Source organism: Orbicella franksi, chromosome 1 (assembly GCF_964199315.1).
Source record: "Orbicella franksi chromosome 1, jaOrbFran1.1, whole genome shotgun sequence".
Classification (NCBI taxonomy): domain Eukaryota; kingdom Metazoa; phylum Cnidaria; class Anthozoa; order Scleractinia; family Merulinidae; genus Orbicella; species Orbicella franksi.
In genome coordinates this window covers 14,744,112-14,771,215 of record NC_138145.1, presented here as the reverse complement: position 1 = coordinate 14,771,215, position 27,104 = coordinate 14,744,112, and the positions used below count along the sequence as shown (strand labels likewise).

At 41.1% G+C, this 27,104-nt stretch overlaps 1 protein-coding gene and 1 pseudogene across 1 annotated transcript; both read left to right on the top strand.

The window, feature by feature from the left end:
* LOC145477840 (TNF receptor-associated factor 1-like) lies at positions 1-26,316 on the top strand. The gene is made up of 8 exons (XM_081455686.1): positions 1-113; positions 332-429; positions 12,263-12,549; positions 15,548-15,602; positions 23,485-23,589; positions 23,956-24,114; positions 24,278-24,445; positions 24,696-26,316. The coding sequence occupies exons 3-8, from the start codon at positions 12,404-12,406 to the stop codon at positions 25,752-25,754; spliced, it is 1,692 nt and encodes a 563-aa protein (XP_081311812.1). The 5' UTR covers positions 1-113; positions 332-429; positions 12,263-12,403; the 3' UTR covers positions 25,755-26,316.
* LOC145478141 (uncharacterized) lies at positions 1,429-12,247 on the top strand (annotated as a pseudogene).
* Positions 26,317-27,104: the final 788 nt, after the last annotated feature.

Sequence of the window (27,104 nt, the reverse complement as noted above, 5' to 3'; positions counted from 1 at the left end):
GCTCGTTGAACCGTTCTTCCTTGTCAACTCATAAGCGATTTATCACTATGTACCTTTACGGTTGCGATTTGGTGGTTGTTCGACATTATAGCCTACACTGGAAACAAGCATTGGTAATTTTAATTAATTATATTCAATTGCACGGTCTGTGTAGACCGATTTGCATGTGTATGTCCACTGAGCTTAACCGTCAAATGCTACAGTCAGGCACATTCTCAGCTCGATGATATTTACACAAGGGGCCTATATCGCAAAAGTTGAAAATTTAACTCTGTACTTTAAACTAAACGAATCTTTCTGCGTCTGACTAGTAAACATTTATTCCTTTCAGACTCCAGACTAATCAGGAGTGTTAAATTGAGGCAAAAGCGATCCTCGGCTACTGCAGGAAGTTCATCGCCCTTGTTTCGGGGAATCGACGGAATACAGGTAACCTGACAGGCAATTGTGCCAATTTAGTCCCTGCGACTAGTCCCTGCAACTAGTCCCCTGAAGAGTTTACACGAAGGGGCCGGTCGCAGGGACTTGTCCCACGAGCAGTTCACACGAAGCGTTTTGAGGAACAAGTCGCAGGGACTTGTCCCAAAAATTCAAACCAGTTTGAATTCGTGGGACTAGTCGTAGGGACCAAATTTTAGTCCCTACGACTAGATTTTGTGGCAAAAATGGCTAGTTCACACGATGGGACTTGTCGCCGAGACATGTTGCAGGGACTTGTCACAGGGACTAGTCGCAGGGACTAGTCCCGTCATGTGGGCTGTGAGCTTGACCTGCGTGACAGCCTGCATGGGCTAGTTGGTTGTTATTGATTAATGCCTTACGATTACGATTATAGATACAAAACTTTTACTGTATGGATAAACGTCCACCATTTTCGGATAAATCCGAAGTCTTCGTCGCTTATTCAGTAATGCTCTATTTCACATTCGGTCCTAAATTGTTTGTTATCGAAAGTAGTGATAACGAGTTTGGGTTTTTTCCCTATCCCGACATGCTCAGGGAGTACGTGACTCCCGACTGGTAATTTTCAGGTGTTACAACATCCGTGAAAACAAAGCGCATTCCAAATTCCAACGTAAATAGTACTTTGTACTTTTCAACCTCAGGCAGTCTGTCTAGTTTACTTCACATCTAAACGTATAATAAAACTAGACGCTCTAAGAGCGTTTACTCGGCTTCGTACCGAAGTATCAAATCGTACTTTACGAAAACGCGTATTGGACACAATAAAAACAAATTAAAGAATCAGGATACTTTAGCACAAGAGTTCCGCTTAGATATTTACTATTTTAGTTACTTCGTTGAGTATCCTCCTAATACAATCGCAAGTTGTGAGTTTAAACCATTTTGGGGACCGTTCATTTTTTATGAGGGAGGGGGGGCTGGTGGGATTTGGGAAGCACCATTTAAAAATCACATGACCCCCCCCCCTCAGCTTACCAATTTTTTCACATGCCCCCCCCCTTATAGCGGTCATTTTTTGGGATGAACCCCCCCAAAAAAAATTGAACAAACAATATTTAGATTTCAACTTTTTTAATATTTCTCTATAATCCCCCTACTTCAAGTTATTGTGCTCACTATGAAGACAATACTTACAATCCCTATACTACAGAGAGCTGTTGCTTAAAAAACAAATCAAAAGAAAGAGAAGTCAATTTCGGATCTACTAGTTACGGCTCGCCCTGAGCGTGTGGCATTTGGCTTCTCATTGGCATCTTCCTCATCTCAATTGATGAATGCAAGAATGACGTCACTTGAGTCATCTTCTCCCCCAGAGTCAATGGCATCAATGTCATACTCATCATTGTCACTTTCATCCGTTTCACTGCTGTCAGCACTTGCCCTGTTGTCATTTTGTGTCAATGTCCAGGCATTTCTCAGTGTTGGTTGGCCAGCTCTGAGAGGACTCTTCTGCTGCAAGCATGAATGTCTTACAATTGCCTTTACTTTCTCACTCTTGCTGCTTTTCAAATGCTGCTTCAGCCGGTGGTGGTTCAGGTACTTGTTTAGTTCTGGAACACCTAACTTTTTAAGCTTGGTTAGATCTTCGCACAACTCAGTCCAAGGATAATCCTCATATGATGAGTGCCAGTGAAAGTTGCATTCGAAAATAACAGTGTTAAATACTTCTTTTCAGTAGCTACAAATGCTTTTTGTCGCCAAACGTTTTTTTTAAAGCAGAAGGAAAGTTTTTAATATATAAATTTGTATCCTGCCTTCTATGTTTATTCTATAGCAATTTTTTTGATATTTAAACATTATGCCATTTTAAAGTTTTACTAAAATATTTCACGTGACCCCCCTTTTTTCCCTTATTTTTTTGGGATGGCCCCCCCTCGAAAGCCATTTTTTTCGCATGGCCCCCCCCCCAAATCGCACCAGCCCCCCCTACCTTATAAAAAATGAACGGTCCCTTGGTTCAAGAATCAAGCCCAGCTGTCTACGCATTGATGGAGAACTTGTTTGCAAAGAATTTTTCCTTTTTACAACTTATGGCGATTACATTGTACATCATGCTAGCAGAAATTGTATGATGTTCGTTTACTGGTCGAAGCGATCCGAGTGCATTGTGCAGCTGAACATCTTTGCCGTGTTTCGATCTCAAAACCTTTTCTAGAGTCTTATCTCCTTTGGAGAGCGAATAGAGAAACTCCTTCACGAAAACAACAGTCCTAGGACAAGGCGCAAATTGCATTGCACTTAATTTGCATAAACTTTCAAGTTGTTGTTTTTTGCAGATAACTTCCGAGAATTTGCGACCCTTAACGCAGTTTTTGAAGAAATTTATAACCTACATTTTTTTTTAACCTACATATTTTTATTGAATCATGGCAGGAGTATTTTTAAAAAGGAACTCATTTATAAGGGGAGATGCGGCATTCTGTTTTGATATTTAATTTGGTTTCATACTCGTCTAGTTCATGTCATGCAACATGATTTTCTTAATTAAGCAGCCAGACACAGATTTCTAAACGGAATTGCCGATTGCTAAGACTGCTAAATATATTTGAACTACTAGTGAAAACTATCGTCAATGCAGATTTACTAGGAAGCCAACTAACTTGGAGGTGAGATATTTAATTCAAGTTACCGACAGTCTTATTTTTACAAATTTGGAGATCGACATATTTCGCAAGGTGCAAGACACGAGTCGCATGTTTTTAAAGAGCTACCAGTCCAAAAACGTTTTCGTATTTAGCTCGTTTTATTGCAATATGATTTGTTTTACTGCAATGCTCTAAATAATAACAGCAGTAGCCACATGCAGTCGTTGACTGCCTATCTTGGGCAGCGTTTTCGTAGTTTGAACTCATACCGCGATCGGTTCAGTTGTTATCTCACGAGAACATTTTGAGCTTGACCTTTGCTTACCTGGTTGGCTTTCAAGCAATATAATTCGTAGACCGACACTTTCCGAAAACGATCGACATCTTTGTATGCGAGATGAACGTATAAGGCGCGATTCTCACCAAAACTTTCTTCGCAAAACACCGCTTTCTGTCATGAAGAGCGAGCAATGTCGCGTTTCTCGCCCCCAGTTTCCATGGTCTACACATGGAACACCTGGGACCATGACCCCCCTTTTGGCGACCAAAACGCTTGCATGTTATGACTCGGGCTTTCCTACGGAAGCCCGAGTAATTATTTGTTACTGTCCCCAGGAACAAGGCTAAAATTGTACGTCAAATGTGGATTGGCCGTGTTGTTGAAGAAAACTACATGGTCATTATGTTTGTTCAGCTTATCTTTCGCTAATACATCGATCCACGAACGAAAAATCAAATAAGGGAATTCCTGGAACAAATGATGGTAACAATGATAAACACGCAGTTCTATTTACTAGACTGAGCGCTTCGTTCAGAACTGCTAAGATTGGAACTTTGCATTCGTTCCAATCTTAGCAGTTCTTAATTCTATTATGGGATACGTTCCCGTCACGAAGGTTGAAAATTCCTCTCAGTGTTGCAAATAGGAAATGATACTGACTCGATTGTAGTTATTGCTGACAACCACCGGGGATAAAGAACGAAAACTTGGACTGAGGCATGCTTAGTGCTATTTGCATTGATGAAGCGACCGTTAGCCATTGCATGGTAAGACGCTAGCAAGCTCGTTTTTCTACATGATTGCTTCGTTGCTTAGACCTCAGAGCGTCAGAAAATTTGAATTACCGAAAGCGCCATATGGCGTAATAATGTTCTTTAAAGTTAAAGAATTTAGCATTTTTGAGTCCAGAAACAGAGTTGCATAGTTCCTCTTGAGCCAAACAAAGTTGAATTAGAGAAAGGGAATAAGGGCGAAACGTTTAAGTGATTGAAGATGAAGCAAACTGGAGATGGAGCAAGTGATTTCAATTTGCGATTTCAAGGGTCTTCAAGGAGCCATTAAATTAAGGAAAGATATAAAAGGCATGAGACGAATGACGGGCGGAAGCTAAGAAACGAGTGATGAAGAAGCACTTTTCATCGGAGACATTGCACGGAAGAGAGCGTGTAATGCACATATCGGTGGAAGAGCGAAGAAAAAGCAGCTAATTGAATGAGTTATGCGGCTAAATGGCTATAAAAATAGAACGAATGTCAAGGGAACAATGGAATATGCAATACAATATAAGGCTGCTGGCAGATGCGGCAGATGCGGCCGATGCGGCCGTCCTGATTGAGCCGAATGAATCACGGGATATAGGCGATTGATGGAGCCAGCAATGAACAGACAACGATGTTAGCGAACTCAGCGAGCAATAGAATGGGCAATGAAACAAGCGAAGCAAGAACGAGCGTCAATATGAGTGCTGGAACGAATTATTGAATGGAGTTACAAAACGAACGAATCTTTTGATGCACAGGAATGTCATGGGTCAAAATAGACGTACGAGGTGAGAGATGGATCTAATGACAGAGTGAGCGATTGGTCGACGTCGAGCCACTGATCAGTGGAAGGTTGAACAAACGGTAGAATAAGGGCCTGAACTGGCGAAAAAAAATAAACTGAATGGAGTCAGGATCGAGCGATGGAATGCACGATGGAATTAAGGACGACCGAGGCGGTGATATGGGGAGTCAGCGATTCAGTGAGCGACGAAGTGGGCAACCAGCACTCAAAGGATGGAACGATGGAGAGGCCCATCGAAAGAATGGTATACATGGATTGAGTGGCAAAGCGAGCGGGAGAACGAGTGCTGAAGCAGACTAAGGGGTCCATGGGGTGAGTGATGGCCAAGCCAAATGAGAAAATGATCGATGGGGCGGGCAATGCCGAGGAGCGTTTGAAACAGCGATGAAGCAAGCGATCGAGTGAACAATGAGAACTAGCCGAGTGAATAGACCAAGCGACCAAGCGATACATACGACGATATGTACGGGGAGCGAAATCTATTGAGCAATGGTGGCGAGCGACAAGAGGAGAGGTGAATTGATCAATAAGTTGAGCGATGGCGCGAACGAAAGAAAAATAAGAGAATATGGGATAAAGTAAATAAGATTTAGCAGGCATTGGAACGAGTAAATGAAAGACCGCGCTATCGATTAGGCGGAACGGAGCGATAGACTGAGCGATGGATTGAGGGAGGCAGCGGAGCGAAGATCGAGAAATAGTTAACAATCGGCAGTAAAGCCAAGCTTTAGCCATGCAGACATTAATTATATAACTCAAGTCTTCAGAGATAATAGGATTCGTACCGTATTTTCTCCCTTCGGGGTGGCTATTTTCTTTTTAGGCTGGAACGGACATCGCTTCTTCCTACCACGAGGGAAAAAATTCTACATCTGAAATGTTGGGGGAGACCAGCTTGTTATCAGGGACCAGAACCTAGGTCTCTCTCATTTTCTCACGTTTGCACGTACGAAATCAAATCGCAATGATGACCTCTCGGTCGCCCTATCCGGCAGCAGAAATCTATCACACCTGGAAATGTTAATTAATTTCTCGAAATTTTATTATCTTGTGAAATCTCACATTTATTCTATGCGAATTTAAACATGCACACGTTACAGATTCTCTAGACCCTTTTATCTACTTTTTAGCTAAGTTTATAGCGATACTGCGCACGTGAAAAGAGATAAGAAGAGTAAGGAAATATATGTAAAGTGATGACGCACGCTTTGTTTGTGCATAAAAGAGAATATTTCCCGAACTCGATCTTTTTTTCTTCCATGTTTGGTTAGTTACATCGAGTAGTTTCCGGCTTCGACTTCAAATTATTCTTCAGAAGCCGGAAAAATACTGCAAGGCGTTTCATTAAGTGCAAACAGGCTGTGGTTATCTCGTAAACACGTGGATTATAGAGAAACTCGGGCAGGGAAATCACATTATTATTAGCTCTCCACTCGAAACTCGGAGAATTCACATCCACACTGTTTCGTTTCCCGAACCAAAAGTAACGCAAAGAAAATTGAAATTCGCCAAAATACTGTAAAAAATCCCGGGGAAAAATATTACTGGCTGCGAGCGAAGAGGCAACTTCAAAATTTGAAGCAATATGTTGTGAAACACTGATTTGGATCGGGCATATTTATCACTATTTTCCATGCTACGTGACCTTTGAGCTCTCCGCGCAATAGACCTCCGTCAATCACGCTTACCTAATATGGTTATGCATGGTTTTGGTTGCAGCGTCGCGCACAGTTTCTAAAATAGATTACATCACCAGAGACCCCCCACATGACTCAGACAAGAATGCAAGTGCGGTAGCTTCGCAGAGAAACGTATTACGAAAAAACTTTTATTATATAGACACGAGTGTTTTACTGGAAAATACTCCACTCGTAAAATTCATTCGAAACCACATCCGGGACTCACTCGAGTGGCGTATTTTCCATATCTGCTGTTTATCCTGGTCTTGAAGAGAAGACTTATCAGCTGACTTATTGCCCGAAATTCCCAAATTTGACAACCCGAGCCGTCCGCTCAAACGAGTACAATTGAACAGGAGGACATAATTAATATCCCTTAGACAATTCCAAATGCATAGCAGAATTAGGTGTACTGTGCAATTTGGAGGCCATAGTTTTTAATAGAGCCATTTATCCGACCACATAAACAAATCTGTGACTCTGAGCAGGCCTTGACTGCATATATTTCATTGATATGTTCGGCGCGATACGTGTAACATAAATAGCGCGGGCTAAAACTGTTTCTTATATGCGAAGACAGAGCGGGTCAGTTTCATCACGGCAAGGAAACGAATCGGATCGGATCTACTATATTTCTTTATAGTGTTTCTTTGCTGGCTCGCTGGCTTTCTTGTGAGTGATACACCTGAATATCGGGTACAATTATAATATTTTTTTTCTGCTATGTAGGTAAGGAGTCTATTCATCATATTTACCGCCCTCCTTCAAACTCTGTATTATTATTATTAGTAGTAGTAGTAGTAGTATAATTTCAGAGCTAAACAAAGAGTTTCCAGCAATCTGATTGGTCAGGCGATTCCTTACATGACGCTATATTCACCGCTTCAGGCGTAGTCTCCTTCGCAGCCGTTGCGTGACGACCCTAATAACGGCTACGAAGGAGATTACTCCAGGCGGTGAATATAACATTTTTGAGGCCTGGTTACTAAGCTCGCCAATCTCGGCAAGTAAACGTGGCGGACAGTTGCTGAATCATTTTTTTTATTTATTCGAAAGACATCACTCCAAATCCAGGATATTTGGAAAGATGGAGAATTTTCAAAATGACTGCTGTCGCCCTTGGACCAAAAATCCTTTCAAGAACTTTGAAGGAATTTAAGAATCGCAAACGCAGTGGTTACGTTAGGCTCGATTACCAGCCGCTGTTCGGGAAAAGAGCCCGCGCTCCTCCCCCGAATTCACGGCTGGACTCGTGGACTTGGCATTGTTAATTTCAACCAATAAGAAATCTGCCTGCCTGAATCGAGCAGGCTGCATAAATTAGCTTTCTCGCAGTAGCAAAGGAGTTGTGCGATATGAAGTGCGATTGCATTAGTGGGATATTTAACCAAATACCGTCAACTGATGAAATCGTGCCTGATCTAAACCATAGAGGCATATAGAACACGCGAAATAGTCAACAGACTTATACGTTAGAATCTATATTTGAATCTTGTGGTGCCAGAATATGAGTTAACGAACAAAGTAAACAAAGGGAGGGATAAACGCAAACATCGATTTCAAGAAACAAAACACGGAGTTAAATTGATGTGTACCTCAGTCTTCTTGAAGAGAAGCAACACCAGTCTCTGGCGAAGCCAGACAAAATTAAATTTTTAAATGAGCAAAGCAAACCGAACTAGCAAAACATAAACATGGTGTCAACACCATGCACACCAACATATGTGTGACCTTTAACATGACAGTTGCTACACCATAGTCAAACAGCTCTGTTCTACTTTTTAAGAAAAAAAAAAAAAACTCTTCTCTAGAACACAGCATGTAATGCCCTTCCGCAACAATAATGTGAAACAAAATAGGTTGGAGGGACAAAGTTAAAAGAAGTGGCGAAAACGCCACAAATTTTACGAGCCGTAGGCGTCATGTGGGCCTGCCTATGATTGTCATCAGATGACATTTCCGGCCACCTGAAGCGCCGCAAGAATTACATTATGAAGTTACGTCACAGACATGCTTTGCTGCTCACGCGTCCAGCCGTCTCTTCTCGGGGAGGAACGTAGACCGGACTCGAGAAAGCGGCAGAAATCGAGCCTATGGTTACGTTTATCGCCAGCAGGTCAGATCGATTGACCGAAATTTATTTTTCTTCATACTAAAGCTACTATTTTTTTGACGATGATGACAGCTGTGAATGGGTCAACAACGATAAAACAAAGTTACGGGATGAATTTACTTTTCGTAGTGTTTCGCTTGTTTGTTCTACTGCCGAACTCGATGTGTAACTTGATTCACACACTGTTCACAATTGATGTAAGCTTATTATCAAAACTACGGCTGCATGCGTGTGAGCAAACGAACAGTCTGTTTTAGTCGTTATTCTGTGTTTCACATCTGAAAATTATACTAATACAATTATTGGCCTCAGGCTCGGTGAACATTGGTGAATATTCACCTAGACGATGTCGAGGTGAATATTCACCAATGTTCACCGAGCCTGAGGCCAATAATTGTTAATTATTCCAAGGTACATATGCATATCGTGGGTTTTTCCGACATTTTGAGCTGGAGAGGCCATTGAATTGCGAAGTTAATTACTGAGTACCGCGCTGAAGAGCTCACAAGAGCCATTGCTCCATATGTCGCTCTCAAAGAAGTAGCCCATGAAATGGTTTGTTTGTCTAAATATTGCTTTTTACAGCAGATAACAGCGAAATGTTAGTCACAGCTTTTCTATTTGGACAGAGTTCGTGAATTCAGAACGCATGTTTTCTCGTCGAAAATTGTTACCACCGGCTTCCCGAATTAAGCTCGACGCAAGTTCGCCGTCTGCACCAGCCGTCGCTCCAAAGTCGCTCTAAAGGCGAACTTAATCAAGTTTGGTTCGGCACATGAGTTGAGCGACGTTTGGACCAGGCCTTAGTTTCACAATCTGGTGGCTAGTTATTCTGCAGGTCTGCGTTGGAGAGTGGTGTAATAACCTGAACAAGATTTCAGCCTGTGGGGAAGACCATTCTTGAAGAAAATTCGGGAAACCTTTACGATTGATTACCCAGCAAGAAAGAGTAAAACGACGAAAATGACCATTATGTGTATTACATTGAACAAAAGAGAAGCATCTTGGATATACGTGCTATAAAGCACAGTAAATAGTGTTACAATTTACCTCCAGCACTGACATACTGTTTGTGAGGAATGTTATCAGTCAATATCCGGAAGTACTTACATGAAACCGAAATAGAACAACTGCCACAGTGTGCAAGAGGAACAACAGTGAGTGTGTCGTCCATCAGGTGATACATAAATAGGACGGAATAAAGGAAAGTACTTTCCAGTAATCGATATTTGTCACAGTCTGTCAGGATTTTGCTTCTGCCTGCACATCATCTGTCCTCGTTGCGCCATGGCACGTATAAGACCTTATTACAGACCTTGCTGCCTGCACAGTGCAGCTTACCTTTCCTGTTCTAAATCTTGATCTTTTCTGTTTCTCTGTTAGTCTGTTTGCTAGCAGTCGAACGCCGTCCTGCAGTATTGTAAAGCCACCTTTGAACGCCACAAAGGCTTGAAACATATCCTTCAATCGAAACACACAAAGTACACGTTCGCTCGCTGTTCCTGCTTACACATGGTCTTTCATTTCCCGGATGTACATGTATTCGTCGGGAGACGCGGTGGTCTCATGGTTAATGCGCTCGAACTCCGGATCGAGCTGGCCGGGGATATTGTGTTGTGTTCTTGGGCAAGACACTACTCTTACAGTGCCTCTCTCACCACCCAGGTACATAAATGGGTTCAAGCGAATTTAATGCTAAGATAATTTAATGAAGATAGTGGTATCTCAGTGGACTTCGGTTCAGTGGTTCAGCATCCTGTAGTGAAGATCCCTGATCCTTCCGACCTGACATTAAATACCTTATTATGCTGGAGGTTTCGCCTGTGGTGATCGCAATACCACTTGGTTCCCCTGAACAACAGAAGGCGATTACTGACCGCTCATAGTGGTTGTGCGAACATTACCAATCCAGAGACATTGCAGAGCGCGGTCCCCTTGTTGCGGCCACTGGTACTCATGTCATCGCTGCCACAAAAACTCCAAAGTATGTGACAATGAAGAGGCTAAGGCTAAGGCGAGCCATGCGAATCACCTCAAGTGCTCGTTCTGACACCATGAACAGGAGATTGGTACATATAGTGGGAGATGTCGCAGCTGTGGAGCCCAGGTGCCTGCTAATTTCTGGTCAATGTTTAAAAGTGTGGATAAGAATGCGTACCACTGTAAAAAACGGGGGATGTCGAATCCACACGAATAAATCAATCCATTCCAATGTGAGGTGTGCAATGTTTGCGGTCTGGACAAACGTCTTAAAGAAAACAGAATTCTGGACACAATGAACGCTGTATCTGCTTGGAGGATGCGTTCAGTGGCTGCCAAATCTACCTTGTACACGTTCGCTCGCTGTTCCCGCTCACACTCAGTCTCTCATTTCCCGGTCGTAGTCCGCCATGTACTTATCAATACTAATACACTTCACGCCCAGCGAGCTTAAAACAATTTGCCAAGATCTTGTAGACGGTTTTTGAGAAGGAAGACTTTTCGAGTATTGCAAGTCATTAAGCAAGTAATTTTTACAATTACCTTGAAGCGAAAATTGAACTTAACGAATTTATGCAAGGATTCGCACGCATTTCACAATATGAACAAGTTGTTCAAATGCGACTTAATACTCTTTGGGATCGCCTTTTTTATGTTTAAGCTTAGCTTAACAGCCAATCTTACCGCCGTGTACTGACTTCTTCGAACATTTTTACTAACTCAAGCTGGATCATCGAAGTCTAATCTTTTAAGGACACTCATGAATTGACTTATCATTGATGAAGTTAGTGTATGTTGAGCTGCCCACTTTGTTTACAGTTGAAGCAAGTTGATCATGGTTGCGTGACGTCTTAGGCTGACTATCTAAGATTGCAGGATTTCTTGACGTACATTGTAAAAGCTCTTTAGTGGCCAGTATTGATCAATATCAATCAAATATCTTACGTCAGTAGTCGTCTTTTATTTCGGCGGAGACCGTTGCAAAATTCCAGGGATACTAAATCATTGTGAAAGTTATTGCGAATTCACCTATCCTATCATGCTGTAGTGTATATCATAGGATGTGCTTTCAGTAACGATCAGGTGTCAAACGTAGATATTTGGTTCTTATCCTATGGCCGCTTAGAATTGAAAACAGGTATTGGTGATCGTGTATTGGGGTAACATGTATTAGAGAGGGGGAAGGGGGAAGAGGGGTTGAGGAGGAGAGTTATTGAGATGGTTATGGAGTAGGTGTAACCACCTTATGAGGATATGCATTGTGTATTTTAAAATGCCACTCTCATGCAATTACAGTCTCGTACTCAACCGGTTATTTTGTTAAGGTCGACAGCGCAAAGTGTGACGATCCAAGACATGGCTTGTTGTCCCTTACTTCTGAGAGAAAAAAATACCTTTACTTTTGGCAACAATTTTTGTCCCTCTGTTTTGTTTAACTAGTTTTGTGCGGTTGTTTTCCCTCAGCTTTCTTTCTGTAAGATATTATGTCTCAATTGACCACAACTTTGCCCTCTCCCTCGTTCGCAAATAAAATTGTCCGTCCTTAACGCAATCGGTGTGCGTTGAAAATAAAGATCATTTTTGTATTGGTCAGGTCTGCGACGACATCATCAAGCTCTAAAGATTCTGAATACTAAAGACAAGAGAGACAGCTAAAGACAAGACAGACTCATCTCTGGTTCTGCTGATTTTGCCCAGGGTATTTTGCAGCATACAACTAATTTTGAAAACCGAGATGCCAGGCTATCAACTCGCCCAGAGTGATTTGGAACATGTTCATCTCAAGTACATATGCAGACAGTGCAACTTTGTGTTACGTGACCCGCTACAAACACCGTGCGCTCATTTTTATTGCCGAGGCTGTTTGGAACACCTTAAAAGGTAACTATTAAGTTTGTCCTCAGAATATTGTTCGTTTTACGGATGTTCGTTAAATACGAGCGTGACTCGAAAACATCGAGCAGTGTCGTTTATCGGCTACATAGATGGCTGGTTTTTCTTTATTCAACGTGATTGCCAACTTTGGGACAAGAGTGTCGAGTTCTTCGTTCTGGCATGGTCTTTGAAATGTAATTTCGTCGTTGGGTTTAGAACAATTAAAGCATAGAACTTTCAACACTACTGAGATAAATATGCCAGTAATGTCCAACAATAATTTAGAAATTAATGAAAATTGGTAGCTTATGATAATTATTTGTGGGGTTCTGTCCAACACTTAAGTATCTCTGTATCTCTGTATGTGGGTCAATAAGGGTTGATTCGATGTGAACTCCAAGAGTTTTTGTCCGGAGAAAAAAAAAAATTACTTTTTAATAGTAAATATTTTCAATTGCAATGATACTCCATGGAAAAGGAGAGGCTCTTTGGCCTAATTTATGATGGTTAGTGGGTTGTACTCCAAATCGGCGAGCGGTTTGGGTTCGAGTTCAGTCGGAGTAACCTGCGAAGGAGTGTCAATTCGTCCAGTACAGAAACCAGATTTTACGAGCCGCAACACTTTAAGTTTAAGGCTTTGCTTTATGGCACAATAAACTGTCTACTATGAAATTTGTTAGCTACAGATTTTGATTAAATGGGAGCAACACATTATCAAGGTAAGAGAGAGAATCCACCATATAGGTCCTCTACCTAAGGTAATCCCTCTTAAGTTATTTTTACACATGGTACCCAGTTCTTCCGAGGATGTTACTCGGGCGATGCGTGCCCAGACGACTTTCTCGAAACTACCTGAGACGAAATGGTGGGAACGTCATTCGATATGTTTTGATTTCGTTTCATAGCAGAGATCTTCTCTGCACTCTCAGCCGTCTTTTTGTTCGGCCGGGCTTTTGTTTGTTTTGTGCTCGTTTGGCTGTTCTTTATTTGGCCGTTTATTCGGTTTTAGGGAGTTTAATTAAGTACACTTTAGCGGCAACGAGTATAATGGCTGTGTAAGCGTGCGTTATAATTCTTTGTTCATTTCTTTGCCGTTGTTTGCAAAAGGTCACAAAACAACAACGTGAAATAGCCGCATTCTGCCTATTAGAGAGAACGTGAACTATACGACGGCGAATTTTTAAAGTTTCGTTTTTCGAATTTTGACGCTGTCTCCGCTGTCTTACATATCCTGTTTGGAATATTTCTGACAGTTTGGACAAACTGAATGAATCTAAATTCTCGCGAGATTCATAGGTTGAATATCAAGTCGTTTTTTAATCGACGTTGCCTTTGGCGCTGCTTAAACTGCGTTTTGCTACTTGGGCAGCGAGCGTCTACCTGCCCTTACGACCATCTGTTTGTTCGGTTGCCTAGCTTGTGTTTTAGCATTTGTTTGCTTTGCACTCGTTTGTCTAAACATTTCTCTGCCGTTCATTCAGTTTTTATTGTTAGTGCAGGGGACATCCGTCTCTTATTTAAACTCCTATTAAAGTTTCGAAATGTATCATCGAGGGCCGAATCTCCCTTGCTTGTAATCAAAATATCATAGAAGGTACATCCCCACAGCGTTGGAGGTTTTCCTTTGCTTTGAAACGAAACGAAACGAAACGACATAAACAGATCCTCCACGAAAACATCCACGCAACGGGCGAGTAATATCCGCGGAAGAACTGGGTACAATGTCTAAAAATAACTTAAGAGGGATTACCTTGGGTGTAAGGTCTATATGGAGTATTCACTCTCTTACCTTGATAATCTCTTGATGGGAGACATTGCCCCTATTTCGCGCTGCGCGCCGCGCTATCAGATCTAAATAGCGCTTGCACGTGTATCTTGTTGAAACAGTGTTCTATAGTACAAATAGCTAAGGCATAAATATCGTGAGATATTTCTACTCGTTTTACGCGTTATTTGTACTGTACGGAGCAGAATTGGACAATATATATATATATATATATATATATATATATATATATATCTTATTAGATGTTTTGGTGTGTAGTATCGCTGTATCTTTTACGAGTTGTACCGTATTTTGACGAGCCCGTAGGGCGAGTCAAAATACAAACAATGAGTAAAAATATAAAGCGATACTACACACCAAAACATCTAATAAGAGATTTATTATCCAACTGTTGTAGTCAATAAATTTATCGATGAAAAGAGAGAGAGTGTGACAGTCTTGCGTGCGCGCGCCGACCTGTCCGGCAAACAGGTATTCTACTGTACAAATAACTGCACAATATCGCTGTATATTTGTACTGTTATTTGGACGGTATTCGCTGCAGTTGGATAATAAACACTTAATTAGTGGTACTGAGGGAAACAATTAGTTTTGTTGTCCCGAGAATCTCGCTGTTTCCCGAGACGAAGTCGACGGAAACATCGAGATGGGAAGGAAAATAAAACAAAAGTAAACGTTATCCAAGGGACCAGTAATTAAGTGTCTTGTTATACAGCTGGAGTTTAGTCTATGGTAACAAGGCAAGAAAAATCAAAGTAACCTCTGGTTAGTGGGAGAGCGGTCAACAATTGCGTGTTTGTTACCTGCCGGGGAGACATTTAGGGTGCGTTCCTTTGGGGTGAACTGGATCAGGATCAGGATCAGTGATCCAAGATCACTCAGATCAAGATCAGTCAGATCATGGTACATCAAAGGAACCGATGAATCCAGTCTGGTCCCGAATTCATCGGTTCCTTTGATGCACTATGTTCCGAGTGATCTTGGACCACTGATCCTGATCCAGATCACCCCAAAGGAAAGCACCCTTAGATTTAGACATTGCCAAGTGACCGTTAATCAGCCGATACGAGCGCGCGTTAGATTCAACTACACTCCAGCTATATAACAATGAATATAATTGATCCATGCAGATGTTTCTGACTATACCATCCTCGTCCATGTACCTTTCGCTCGTGAATGTGACTCTGCGGGATATTTATGTGACTTTTCATTTTTCAGCAGCAACACGATCTACAAATGTAAAGCGGATGATGAAGAATTCAGTCTATCTGAGGTAGTATACAGTGATCATCATATAACGCTAATTCAGATTGGCTGAAAACCATCTTTATGAAAAGTCAAACCATGGCATGTCTCTGATGGACTACGTCCGGTCACGTGAACGAGTTTAAGGCCCCGTCCACACTACGCCGGACAAATTTGGAAAAGCAGCTTTATTTCTACGGGTAGGCCTATCGTCCACAACTATCCGTCACGAAACCGAGCTTTTCGAAAACGCTCTTCAAACCGGAGGAAGTTGAAAACGCCGGCTTTTCGTTTTCGAGGGGACGGAAGACAATTTTGAAAACGGAGCTTTTTGAAAACGATAGCATCACGATTATCATGTGATTTCCCTGACCGAGTTTTCCTCAAACACGAATTCAAAATGACCGGTAATTGTTGCGATTTTAAATTCCTCCGGCGCAGTGTGGACGGCAAACATTTGATGCGTTTTTAAAGCGAAACCTCCGTTTTCAAAAGATGTCGGTACGCTTTGCACAAAATTGTATTTAAGGAGGCTGGCAACAGTTTCTAGCACTTTTGTAACAACTATACTTTGAAGGATGAATACTACCACTGTTTAACAAGTGATGCTACAATAATGGTAGCACACAAATGCCCAATCATTGGTAATAAGTTGCGGTCATCCTTTTCATGTAACAGGTTACCATACCAACAATATGACCTGCTAAAAACACCCTTAATTTTAGCTTTAAGCGCTTAACTCAAAACTGAACTCTGTGAACCCCATTTTTTATTATCGAATTGAGATAAGCATGATAAGATGCAATTTTTTACAGAGTTATAAAAAACTTCGAAAATTTAAGGTGGCTCTGAACCCACTCCACAGTTGCATCTTGTCATGCTTTGTGAGGAGAGAAAATTAGATAATTAAGTACGTTTTACATATTCGCTTTCGCTATCAGAAAATATAGAAATCCAACATAGATATATTTGTTTTAGTTCGTTTTGCGTTTCTGAGTCACAGGTTACTGTTCCAGTTCATTGACCGTACCAAACACCTGCTGTTTTGTGTAAGATCATAACTGTAGTTAGAACCGAACTGTAATCACTACCTGCGATAGTCTTTTGTTAAACTGTTATCTACCTGTATTGTTTTGAAAGTTATTAATCTTGTAAACGTCGAATTCCGTTATAGCCAATCGAGCTTTCTGAGATGTATTAGATAATGTTTAGTTAAGAATTTTTAATAGCTTTACGCGATCCTTTAGAATTGTGCTTTCGGCTTAAATAGTCGTGCCTTGTGAAATATTCTTTGGTTACATTCTGGTTATGTTCGGGTATGTTCTGAGTACCTTAGTGGATTAAACTCTACTGTTGGACCCAAGAACTGTGTATTCTCTGTCTTCCCGTTGGATTGTTTTGCTGTAACAGATCCCGAGTACTCTAGGAGTCTGACAAACTCCGTCGCTGCAAGCGTGTTTCCCTCTGGATTGTTGTAACAAGGATAACAACCGTAAGCGGCCCAAAAACGTGTTATCACATTGGTGGAGATTCAGTGTAGTAACAGCAAGCTTTCTGGGGAGAGGCAAAGAAATAGACGAATGTAACCCCTTGGAGCGACGAAAAAAGAATCGTCCAAGTAAGTCCGTAGATTTTGTACATAAAGAGGTTTTTCAAGAAGAAGAGTAAGCCGTATTACTTGAGAAGCCAGAAGCATCTATATCAGTATTCGTACGCTAGTACCCCGAGGAGTAAAACAGATGCTTGTGTGAGTTGCGATTTGCCATTTGATGAAAGTGAGATAGCCCCTGAGTTGCGAAAAGAAAATTCCAGTGTTGACACGCCCGACTCTCGCCGTGGAGAAGAAGAGAGTCATCGAACGAACTGTTCAAATTTAGAAACAGTTGATATTAGCATTGACGGAGGTGCTAGTGGAATTCCGTCGACACCGCCCCAGAATACTGAAAAAGAGACAATTGAACCAGCAGCGGAAGAATATCGCAATCAGGAGTCAATTTATAATAAAACTATAGAAAAAGGAAAAGAAAAAGAACGATCAAAAGAGGATTCAGAAGACACTGTTTTTGCAACAGGTGGTCTACGGGAACCAGTCATTAACTCACCCGCAGATATTTATAAACACTTTCCCCGAAGAGTAATCTTTGAGGACGAACTTCGGGAAAGACTTAACGAAACAGAAAGTTCAAGTTCAGAAGAAATTGGCAGTAGAGAAAACATTATCGACTCTGACGACCAATTTAGTGACGACAACGCTGCACGTTCGTTCCACAACACCCAGAAAGCAGGTACCGGTCATCCTGGTAGTACTGCTAAGAAAATGTTTAGTCAAGAAACACCGGAAGAAGCAGCAGCTGAGTTATTACATTCATATCAACAAACACTAAACAACTTGGCACAAAAGATGCTCATCAAAGATGTATGCATTGACAAGTTCCATGGCCGAGATAATGAAGATATCACGCGTTGGTTTGAAAAGCTAGAACTGTTATTAACAACCAAGGGAATCGAAAAGACTGGTCCGTTGGCTTTACCCAAATTATTAATAACTTGAGCGGGCCAGCGGAAACCTTCCTTTTTGAGCTGCCAGCCGAGGAAAGAGAGAGCTTTGAAAAGTTGAAGTGTGCGCTTATGAAACGTTATGCCACCAAGGACCGTACATGGGTTAGGCGCCAACGCCTTGTTACGCGACGTCAAGGAGTCAATGAACTGCTGTCCGACTATGTAAATGACATGCATGAACTCTTTGGTGGACTGCACTTAGCAGAAGTGGATAAAGTGACATATTTCGTAGAAGGATTATTACCATCAATGAAAGTTGAAGTTCTCAAGAAAATGCCAGAAACCCTGCTAGAAGCAGAACAATATGCCAGAACTTTGGACTCAATTAACAAGCGCGTAAGCCAAACCAGTGAAAATAGTGAAATGGATAGATTGATAAACGCGCTAATGATTAATGGACAGTTACCAGCTGTGGCGACGGGTACCAATTCTCAACCAGTGGATCAACAGATACAATCAATAAACACAAAGTTGGATGTGTTGGCTAGCAAATTAGAAGGTGTTGCCCACAAGAAGGTCAACTCAGAAAAGTTGGCCGCCTATGCTGCGCCTGAAAACAGTGAACAAGGGGTAATGATGGGAATGATTGAAGATCTACGTGATGCGATGGAGTCTCTAGACCGACGTGTAGAAGCCCGTATTAACAACCTCTCTAGACGAATACCACATACCAGATATATCTTCCCACTACCGAGACAGCGACCTTCCTGTTATAACTGTGGTGCCACCGGTCACTTCGCACAAAGTTGCCCACAGCGAGAGTACCATCTGACAGCTGACCAGTACATAGCACGTGAGCCTAAACGAAGCGTACAACCACCTGGATACCAGAATAATTCAGAGTACCAGCCAAGACAAAGAGAAATTATGCCTCCAGAGCGACGGGATAACCCTATTGCCACCTCAGACTGTTATGGGTCCATAGCTAGTTACGACTATGTAAAGAAAGACGAACCCGAGGTAGCGACTCAGAACACGGAGAAGACAGCGCACCCAGTTAGACGTACATCGCTGAAGCGAGAGCAGCCAAATCCAGGCCGACCTAAGGAGGTGAGGTCCACAATCCAAAAGACAGAAATGCCTGGTCGAGACAAAGAACCAACAAATACCCAGCACAGAGAAATTCAACAAGTAGGCGAGGAATCGAGAGCAGAAAATACCGGCCCAAAGGTCAAAAGTCCTGCAACGCATGTGCCACCACAAGGCCCGCCACAATGCGAAGTTCCTGTTGCGAAGAACCAGAGCCAACCGGTCAAGCCAAAGCAAGTAATTGTTAACAAATCCGATGACCAATGCCCACAACAAAACAAGGTTTTCCCGACACAGTCATTTACAAGGAGCAACAATCCTCCTGTTTTTGATAGAAACACAAAGTCATATTATGGTTCAGGTTTAGCTAGACGAACTGGTATTCCACTTGGTCCTGTGATACAACGAGGAGAAGCTTACGTGAATGCATTTACAGCAAGTGCAGAAAACAAGCCAATCAAAAAGTATGTGAATCGACTCAATAAACAGAGACACGAGATCCCTATCCCTCCTCGCCATGCACAAAGTTCCAGTTATTTGCAAGAGGTGCAAGCACAACGACAAGATTCAGCCAAATTACCACACCCAGGAGAAGAAATTACAGAAACTATTACGCAATCAAATGAAAGTCAGGAGCAGAAAGTAAAGCGTAAAGTGAGGATCAGTTGCATAGATCACTCTCAGCCAGGAAACGTACCCGAGAAACAAGATTCAGGGAACCAGAACGGTCTCTACAGAAAGGCAATGATATCAGATTCTCTTGGAAACACGAGTTCAGACCTGAAAACCGGTGATCTTACAATAGCTGGAGATCTTGAAGGTCAATTAATTAAGTTACTTGTAGACACTGGAGCATGTGTTTCAGCGATAGACGAGCAGCTTGTGAGGAAGATATATGGCTCGCAGCCGGACCACATAACAGATGGCCTCGTGCCGTCCGTCAAGACAGTCAATGGAGAAAAAGTCCCGGTCCTGGGAAAGATTGACGTTCCTGTGAAGTTAAATGGCATTGTGTACCAAACCCAGTTCCACGTAATACAAAGCCTTGCTCACGAAGGCATACTTGGGCGCGATTTCTTACAAGAGCACGGAGCGGTCATAGATTTGAAAAACAGCTCTCTGACTTTAAAAGACAGGCCCTCGAAACTGAGCACTACGTCTACTTCAGGAAATGATCGTATGATGGGAACCTTCGTTTTCCCCTTTCCAACGAAATCTACACTAGAAAGAGGCACCTCTTCTACTGATTACATGAAGAGTGATCTCAAGATTTCCCTAGGAAAAGAGAAGTATCAAAAGAATACACATCAGTGTTCTTTCAAATGGTCATTTTGGATCTTCCTACTTGCTGTATTTTACCTGTTTATGTCCTCGCGAGCCCACAGGTTAGACGAATCGCACTTAGCAGAACGAGAGAGTAAAAGAAAGCCCTGCTTTGCCACACAGTATCAAGTCAAAACTCAAGAAAAAGCTTTTGTGACGTCCCTTGATCACCACAGCAAGTGGTTTGCCAAGACATTTGCCCATAATTGGCACGACCCTTACATAAGTGGTGGTTGCACGCCTTATTCGGCACACTTGAAGGATAATTCATACCGTACAGATGACAAGGAAAATGAATGTGACGTGCTACTGTTAACTACATAGAGCTAAAGTTATTCAGAGAAATTGCGAAGACCGTTTAAACTAAGATCTGAGAACCATTAGGATTAAGAAAGATTAAGAGACGACCGACCAGGATAGTATAGACCCAAGAAAAAAAAAAATGTAGCTGTCAACACATTGATTATTAAGTCTGACGCGATCGCGAGTACTCGAAGTGTCATAAATGAAGAAGTACCTTGAGATACATAACAAAGATAAGAAAAGCAACATAAATCATCAATATTTAAAATTACGTTACAAGCTAAGAAGCAAATACTGAGGTATGTTAGTTGCTAAGCGAGTACCTCTAAACCATAGAACATAGTCAGAGATTGATTTGTCAAAGTTGTTAATATGAAAACGAACAAGTGATAAAGCTTTTAGTTTATTTAGAACCCCCGAGAGCATCATATCCGCTAGCTCGGTTATGGCCGCGGTTCTGGCCACGAGGAAAATCAAATACAAAATTACAAAAAGTTAAAACCAACAAGAAAAACTATATATATTTTTGCTTCGCTATTGACGTTCAAATGACTGTACTTTTAATTTTTATTGCTTGACTCAGGAGAGTTTCAAGCTAAGGCTGGAGGAATGTGAGGAGAGAAAATTAGATAATTAAGTACGTTTTACATATTCGCTTTCGCTATCAGAAAATATAGAAATCCAACATAGATATATTTGTTTTAGTTCGTTTTGCGTTTCTGAGTCACAGGTTACTGTTCCAGTTCATTGACCGTACCAAACACCTGCTGTTTTGTGTAAGATCATAACTGTAGTTAGAACCGAACTGTAATCACTACCTGCGATAGTCTTTTGTTAAACTGTTATCTACCTGTATTGTTTTGAAAGTTATTAATCTTGTAAACGTCGAATTCCGTTATAGCCAATCGAGCTTTCTGAGATGTATTAGATAATGTTTAGTTAAGAATTTTTAATAGCTTTACGCGATCCTTTAGAATTGTGCTTTCGGCTTAAATAGTCGTGCCTTGTGAAATATTCTTTGGTTACATTCTGGTTATGTTCGGGTATGTTCTGAGTACCTTAGTGGATTAAACTCTACTGTTGGACCCAAGAACTGTGTATTCTCTGTCTTCCCGTTGGATTGTTTTGCTGTAACAGATCCCGAGTACTCTAGGAGTCTGACAAACTCCGTCGCTGCAAGCGTGTTTCCCTCTGGATTGTTGTAACAAGGATAACAACCGTAAGCGGCCCAAAAACGTGTTATCACAGCTTATCATAATTCGATAATAAAAAAATGTTTTTGAGTTACAAGCGCTTAAAGCTAAAAATCACTGGCGTTTTTAGCAGGTCATACTGTTGCTATGATTGTGGCATCAACCTATCTAGAGTGGCTATCATGACCCATAAAAATCTACGTCTTGGAATGTGCTGGAAACTGTTTTGAGCCACCTTAAATCAAATAAAAAGAAGCATTAGGATATCTAAAATTGAAAAATGTGGTCACAGATCTCAAACAACAAACTTAAAAGAAACACAATGCAACCCATCGCAACGTAAAAACGTAACGTAATATAAAACAACACCAAATTCCAATGTATAATTTGGAGCAGCAGTTGTTTTCGTATCTGCTCTTTCAGTTAAGAAAAATCTGTACGTAACACTTTTAATAACCCGTGAGTCGTTGTTGGTAAACCTCTTTCGTTTCCTTATACCAATATTTCACAATTTTTCACTTGAAAAAATAAGTAGGTATCACGATGGCATTTAGAATGTTTCCAGAACCGAGATAAACGTTTTAAGGGCTCGCAAATAAAAAAGGGCTCCATTCATTTTTAAAACGTACTTGAACTTGAAAAATTGCATAAAAATAAAATTTATTTAGGTGTGAAACAAATGAAGTTGTTACGAAAACTTGCGTGAAAATATGTTTGGAAATTCAGCTTTAAGGTTACTAAATGTTCAAAATCGTCAGTTACACAAAAAAACCAAACTATTCTATGTTACTTGTGTTCTTTAGCTTTTAATGTTGCCATGGTTTTCAGCCAATAAGTTGTAGTTAGCGTTCGTGATATCTCTGCATCGAAAGCAAAAAAATTGAAACCATTACATCAGATTTGCTTGAAACAAACAGACTGATACACCTAGCTCAGAGGACCTCTAAAGTACAAGAATATCCTTGGCATATTCTTTGCATTTGTATGGAGTTTTTTTCTTTAAATTTTCTTTTTTTTTTTTTTCCTGATAATTTCATTTCTAAATTAGTGAAATTGCCGTCGATACCAAGTCCTTGATGTATAAACAAGGAGATACACACACCATGATTTTCGACATATTCTCTTCAAATATGCTTGCAGGCAAAGCTAAATAGAGAGAACATGAAAACCCGACAAACACTGAAAAGGCCGGAACGGAGTATTAGAAAGGCCGAAAGGCAAGACTTAAGGCCGGCGCCGGAGCAACATAGCGCCCTAAATAAAAATCGCGACATAGCCAATAACAAGCAAATGTATACGGACGATTTAATTGAAGAAAGAGTAAGGTAGGGTTCTGAAATTTGGCTTTCACTTCGCACCCACTTCCTGCTATTTGACGACTGAGTGAGACTGGACAACAGGCTAATCCTGAACTTTTGTCTAGAGCTTCAGGACTGGTCCAGACTGATACAATTAGACAGGCGTCATGTGAAGAACGCTATTTTTTTTTACTTGATTGGGCAGGTATTCCCTGATGGATGTGTCCGAAAGGAAATCCGGAGTCTAACAGTTCATTGCTTGCATAAAGAACGCGGTTGTGATTGGGAAGATAAAATAACCAGCTTGGAGGTCAGTCATTAGTTAATTACTCATTAAGCTCTTCTTCGATATCTAATCACGGGCTCTTCAAATTCCGTTTTTTTTTTTCATCAGTGTACTCGTTCCTTTCATTGACACTTATCTTCAGTTGACAGCAAGCACTAATAAAACTTTCGACACACGTTTTTTTGTCTTTGGCAAAATTAGCGATCTAAACAATTAAGTTATCTGGTTTGTTCAAAAAAAGAGTAAAAGTCCAGGTTTCCTTGCCAAAGCTTTCCATACTCTACAATGATTTTCACTCTGTATTAAGTATTTGATGATCCATGCCGGGTCAACGTAGTTTAAACGTAAAGAGAACAAATACCATTCATTAAATATAACCTGTCTTTATAGGAGCACATTGCTACCTGCGAGTACCGAGAGATACCGTGTGGCAATTGTGAAGTAAAAGTACTGAAATCAGAACTAGCAGAACATCTTGAAAAGGAATGCATCCAAAGACGTGTAGAGTGTGACTACTGCCGCGAAGTAATGCCTTTTGCTGATTTGCAGGTATGCTGTTTGTTTTGCAAGACTTGGCAACTTTCCTTTACTTTATATATTTGAAGAGTCCGTTAGTCCCTCCGCCCCTTCGCCATCGCCTGCTCACCCTGCCTGCCTTGTTTGTTCGTTTCCCTATCATCTCATCAAATCATCTCTTAATCACTCATTGCAGGTTCATGTACAAAAGGATTGTCAGTCTTTTCCTATTCCCTGCGCCCTTTGTAACGAGACAGATATTCCTCGAGGCAAATTGCGAGAACATCACGATCCGGAGAATGGGGATTGCGAGGGATCTAAAGCAGTGTGCCTTTTTCGGGGACTTGGTTGCAAAAGCAAAGAGGTAATTATAGTTATTTATAGAGCTAACCGAAAATTCTAGTTTGATTTGGTAGACGTGTAGTTAAAATTATCTATTTACTCTAGTTGAGGTACATGAATATTGGCAAACGTTGCACTAATCCTGTTTACTGTTAAATACGGCGGATAACATCACTCTTCAGACTTCAGCTTGCCTTTTTGAGTCTCAGAACTTTTACCTGACTATTTTACCCCATAAAGTATCTTATCTGTATTTTTTTGGTAAATTTCAGGAGATGAGACGTGGCGAGAAACGTCATCACGAGCAGACTTTGGTGGCCTCTCATCTCGGTCTTCTGGCCCGTTTTGTATTTAGTTTAAGGGACCAGGTTGGAGGCTATATTAACGAGATACACCCTTTGAGGGAGGGTATTGCGGTGATGGATCGAATGAAGACCACAGTCTCCCAGCTGGTGTCACAAGTTACAGCAGTTGTGCGGGAAAACGGAAACATCCAGGATGAACTTCATGAGTTAAGATCTCGATTGATGCAAGTGGAGGAAAACCTGGTTGAACCGGACTCTGTTCCTGCACGACAACGGGGTTCCTTACAAGGTCAGTATCAGCAAGTAAGTGAAGCGTTGAATGATTTCAGGCGTACACTGAATAACATGGAAGCAAAGTTTGCAAACCACGAACTTCTGCTTGTTGAAGCAAATCAAACAATCCAGGAACAAAACAACGAGATCGTTTGGCTAAAGAGACAAGACGAGACTAACAAGGAAACTTTAAGAAGATTACAGGCAGAGCTAGACAAGATGGGAGAAGCGTTGAGAGCGCGGAACACTGGGCCAAGTGCTGGCTTACAAAGCAGTGCAGATCAAATACCCGACAACTTTGATGGCGTTCTCCTCTGGAAGATTTCCGATGTCTCAGCCAAGATATATGAGTCATTCAACGAACCGGAGAAGTCCTTTTATAGTCCTCCATTCTTTACAAGTCGTCATGGCTACAAAATGCGTGCGCGCATTTATTTAAATGGCGACGGGATGGGCAAAGGCACGCATATCTCGCTGTTTTTCGTGATCATGCGTGGCGAGTATGACGCACTTCTCCGCTGGCCTTTCAGACAAAAAGTCACTTTTATGTTACTAGATCAGCGTAACGTGGAGCATGTGATCGATGCCTTCAGACCTGATCCAAACAGCTCCTCCTTCCAGAGACCAAGAAGGGAAACCAACATCGCTAGTGGATGTCCGTTGTTCTTTCCGCTTGCGGAATTAAATAAGCATGCTTATATTAAAGATGACGCAATGTTCATTAAGGTCATAGTTGACTGCTCTGATCTGTGAAGGGTTATGATTTTGTAAATTCTAGTTTGCGTTGATTAATGTACGTTTAGAGGTACATCTGTATGAAGTGAAAACCCAGACTTATTCTGATCATCAGCCAGCTCGATTTGGTAACAGTCTTGGTGGTCTTGATAATCGGACTGGGGGATATTTTTGTCCTTATTTACAGTATCGTTAGATCACTAAATTCTTAATTTGTAGTTGCCACTACTGTTTTTTTTTATAACTTAGGAAGGCTGCGAGGTCATTTGTATGCACATGTGTTGCGATGTTTGGTGCTTCAGATCACCAACATGTTATAGCCAAGTGGCATCGTTATAAAATAGGAAAACAAACAAATAAACAAAGAAAGCGTCAGAAGCGTGTTCAAAAATTTTAAAATATGTTTTTTTTTTCTCTGAATCAAGTGAGCTGTTCGCGATCAAAATTCCAAAAACTTTTCCTAGAATATACAGCTAGTGTCTATTTTGGAAACCCAGAATAGGAAAGTTATATTTCCATTTTCCTTTTAGATATGGTATAAGGGACCGTTCATTTTTTATGCGGGAGGGGGGGCTGGTGGGATTTGGGAAGCACCATTTAAAAAATCGCATGACCCCCCCTCAGCTTACCAATTTTTTCACGTGCCCCCCCCCCTTATAGCGGTCATTTTTTGGGATGACCCCCCCCCAAAAAAAATTGAACAAACAATATTTAGATTTCAACTTTTTAAATATTTCTCTATTATCCCCCTACTTCACGTTTTGTGCTCACTGTGAAGACAATACAGTAAACACCCGCATATAAGAACACGTGGATTAAGAGCATCAGGCTGAAATTTGGCAAATAAAGCACCACTTTTATAAGAACAATATCAGCCTGGAAAAAAAATAATGTTCTTATAAAATGGGAAGGGTGTCAAAATTACACAAATTACCATAAACACACCTGCTGACCAATGGTATTAGCTAAGTTTTGGGCACCTTTGTTCTCTTCAGAATATCTACAGAACTATACATACACCCTTCTTGTTACTGTTTTGTTACATTACTGATTACAGTAGACCTATTTGAACATTAGGTTTTTAATTATTGTTCCATCAATTTATGTAATTGTCCAAAAACATGATTAAAATTTCTAGCAACATTTTTTATGCTGTACAGCACTGAATTTAAAAAAATTTAAGAACATTTAAGAACATCCTGAGGCTGATTTTTCACTAAGCATCCGATAAATAAGAACACAATCAGTCTGACCTCTGAAATTGTGTGTTCATATATGCGGGTGTTTACTGTATTTACAATCCCTATACTACAGAGAGCTGTTGTTTGAAAAACAAATCAAAAGAAAGAGAAGTCAATTTCGGATCTC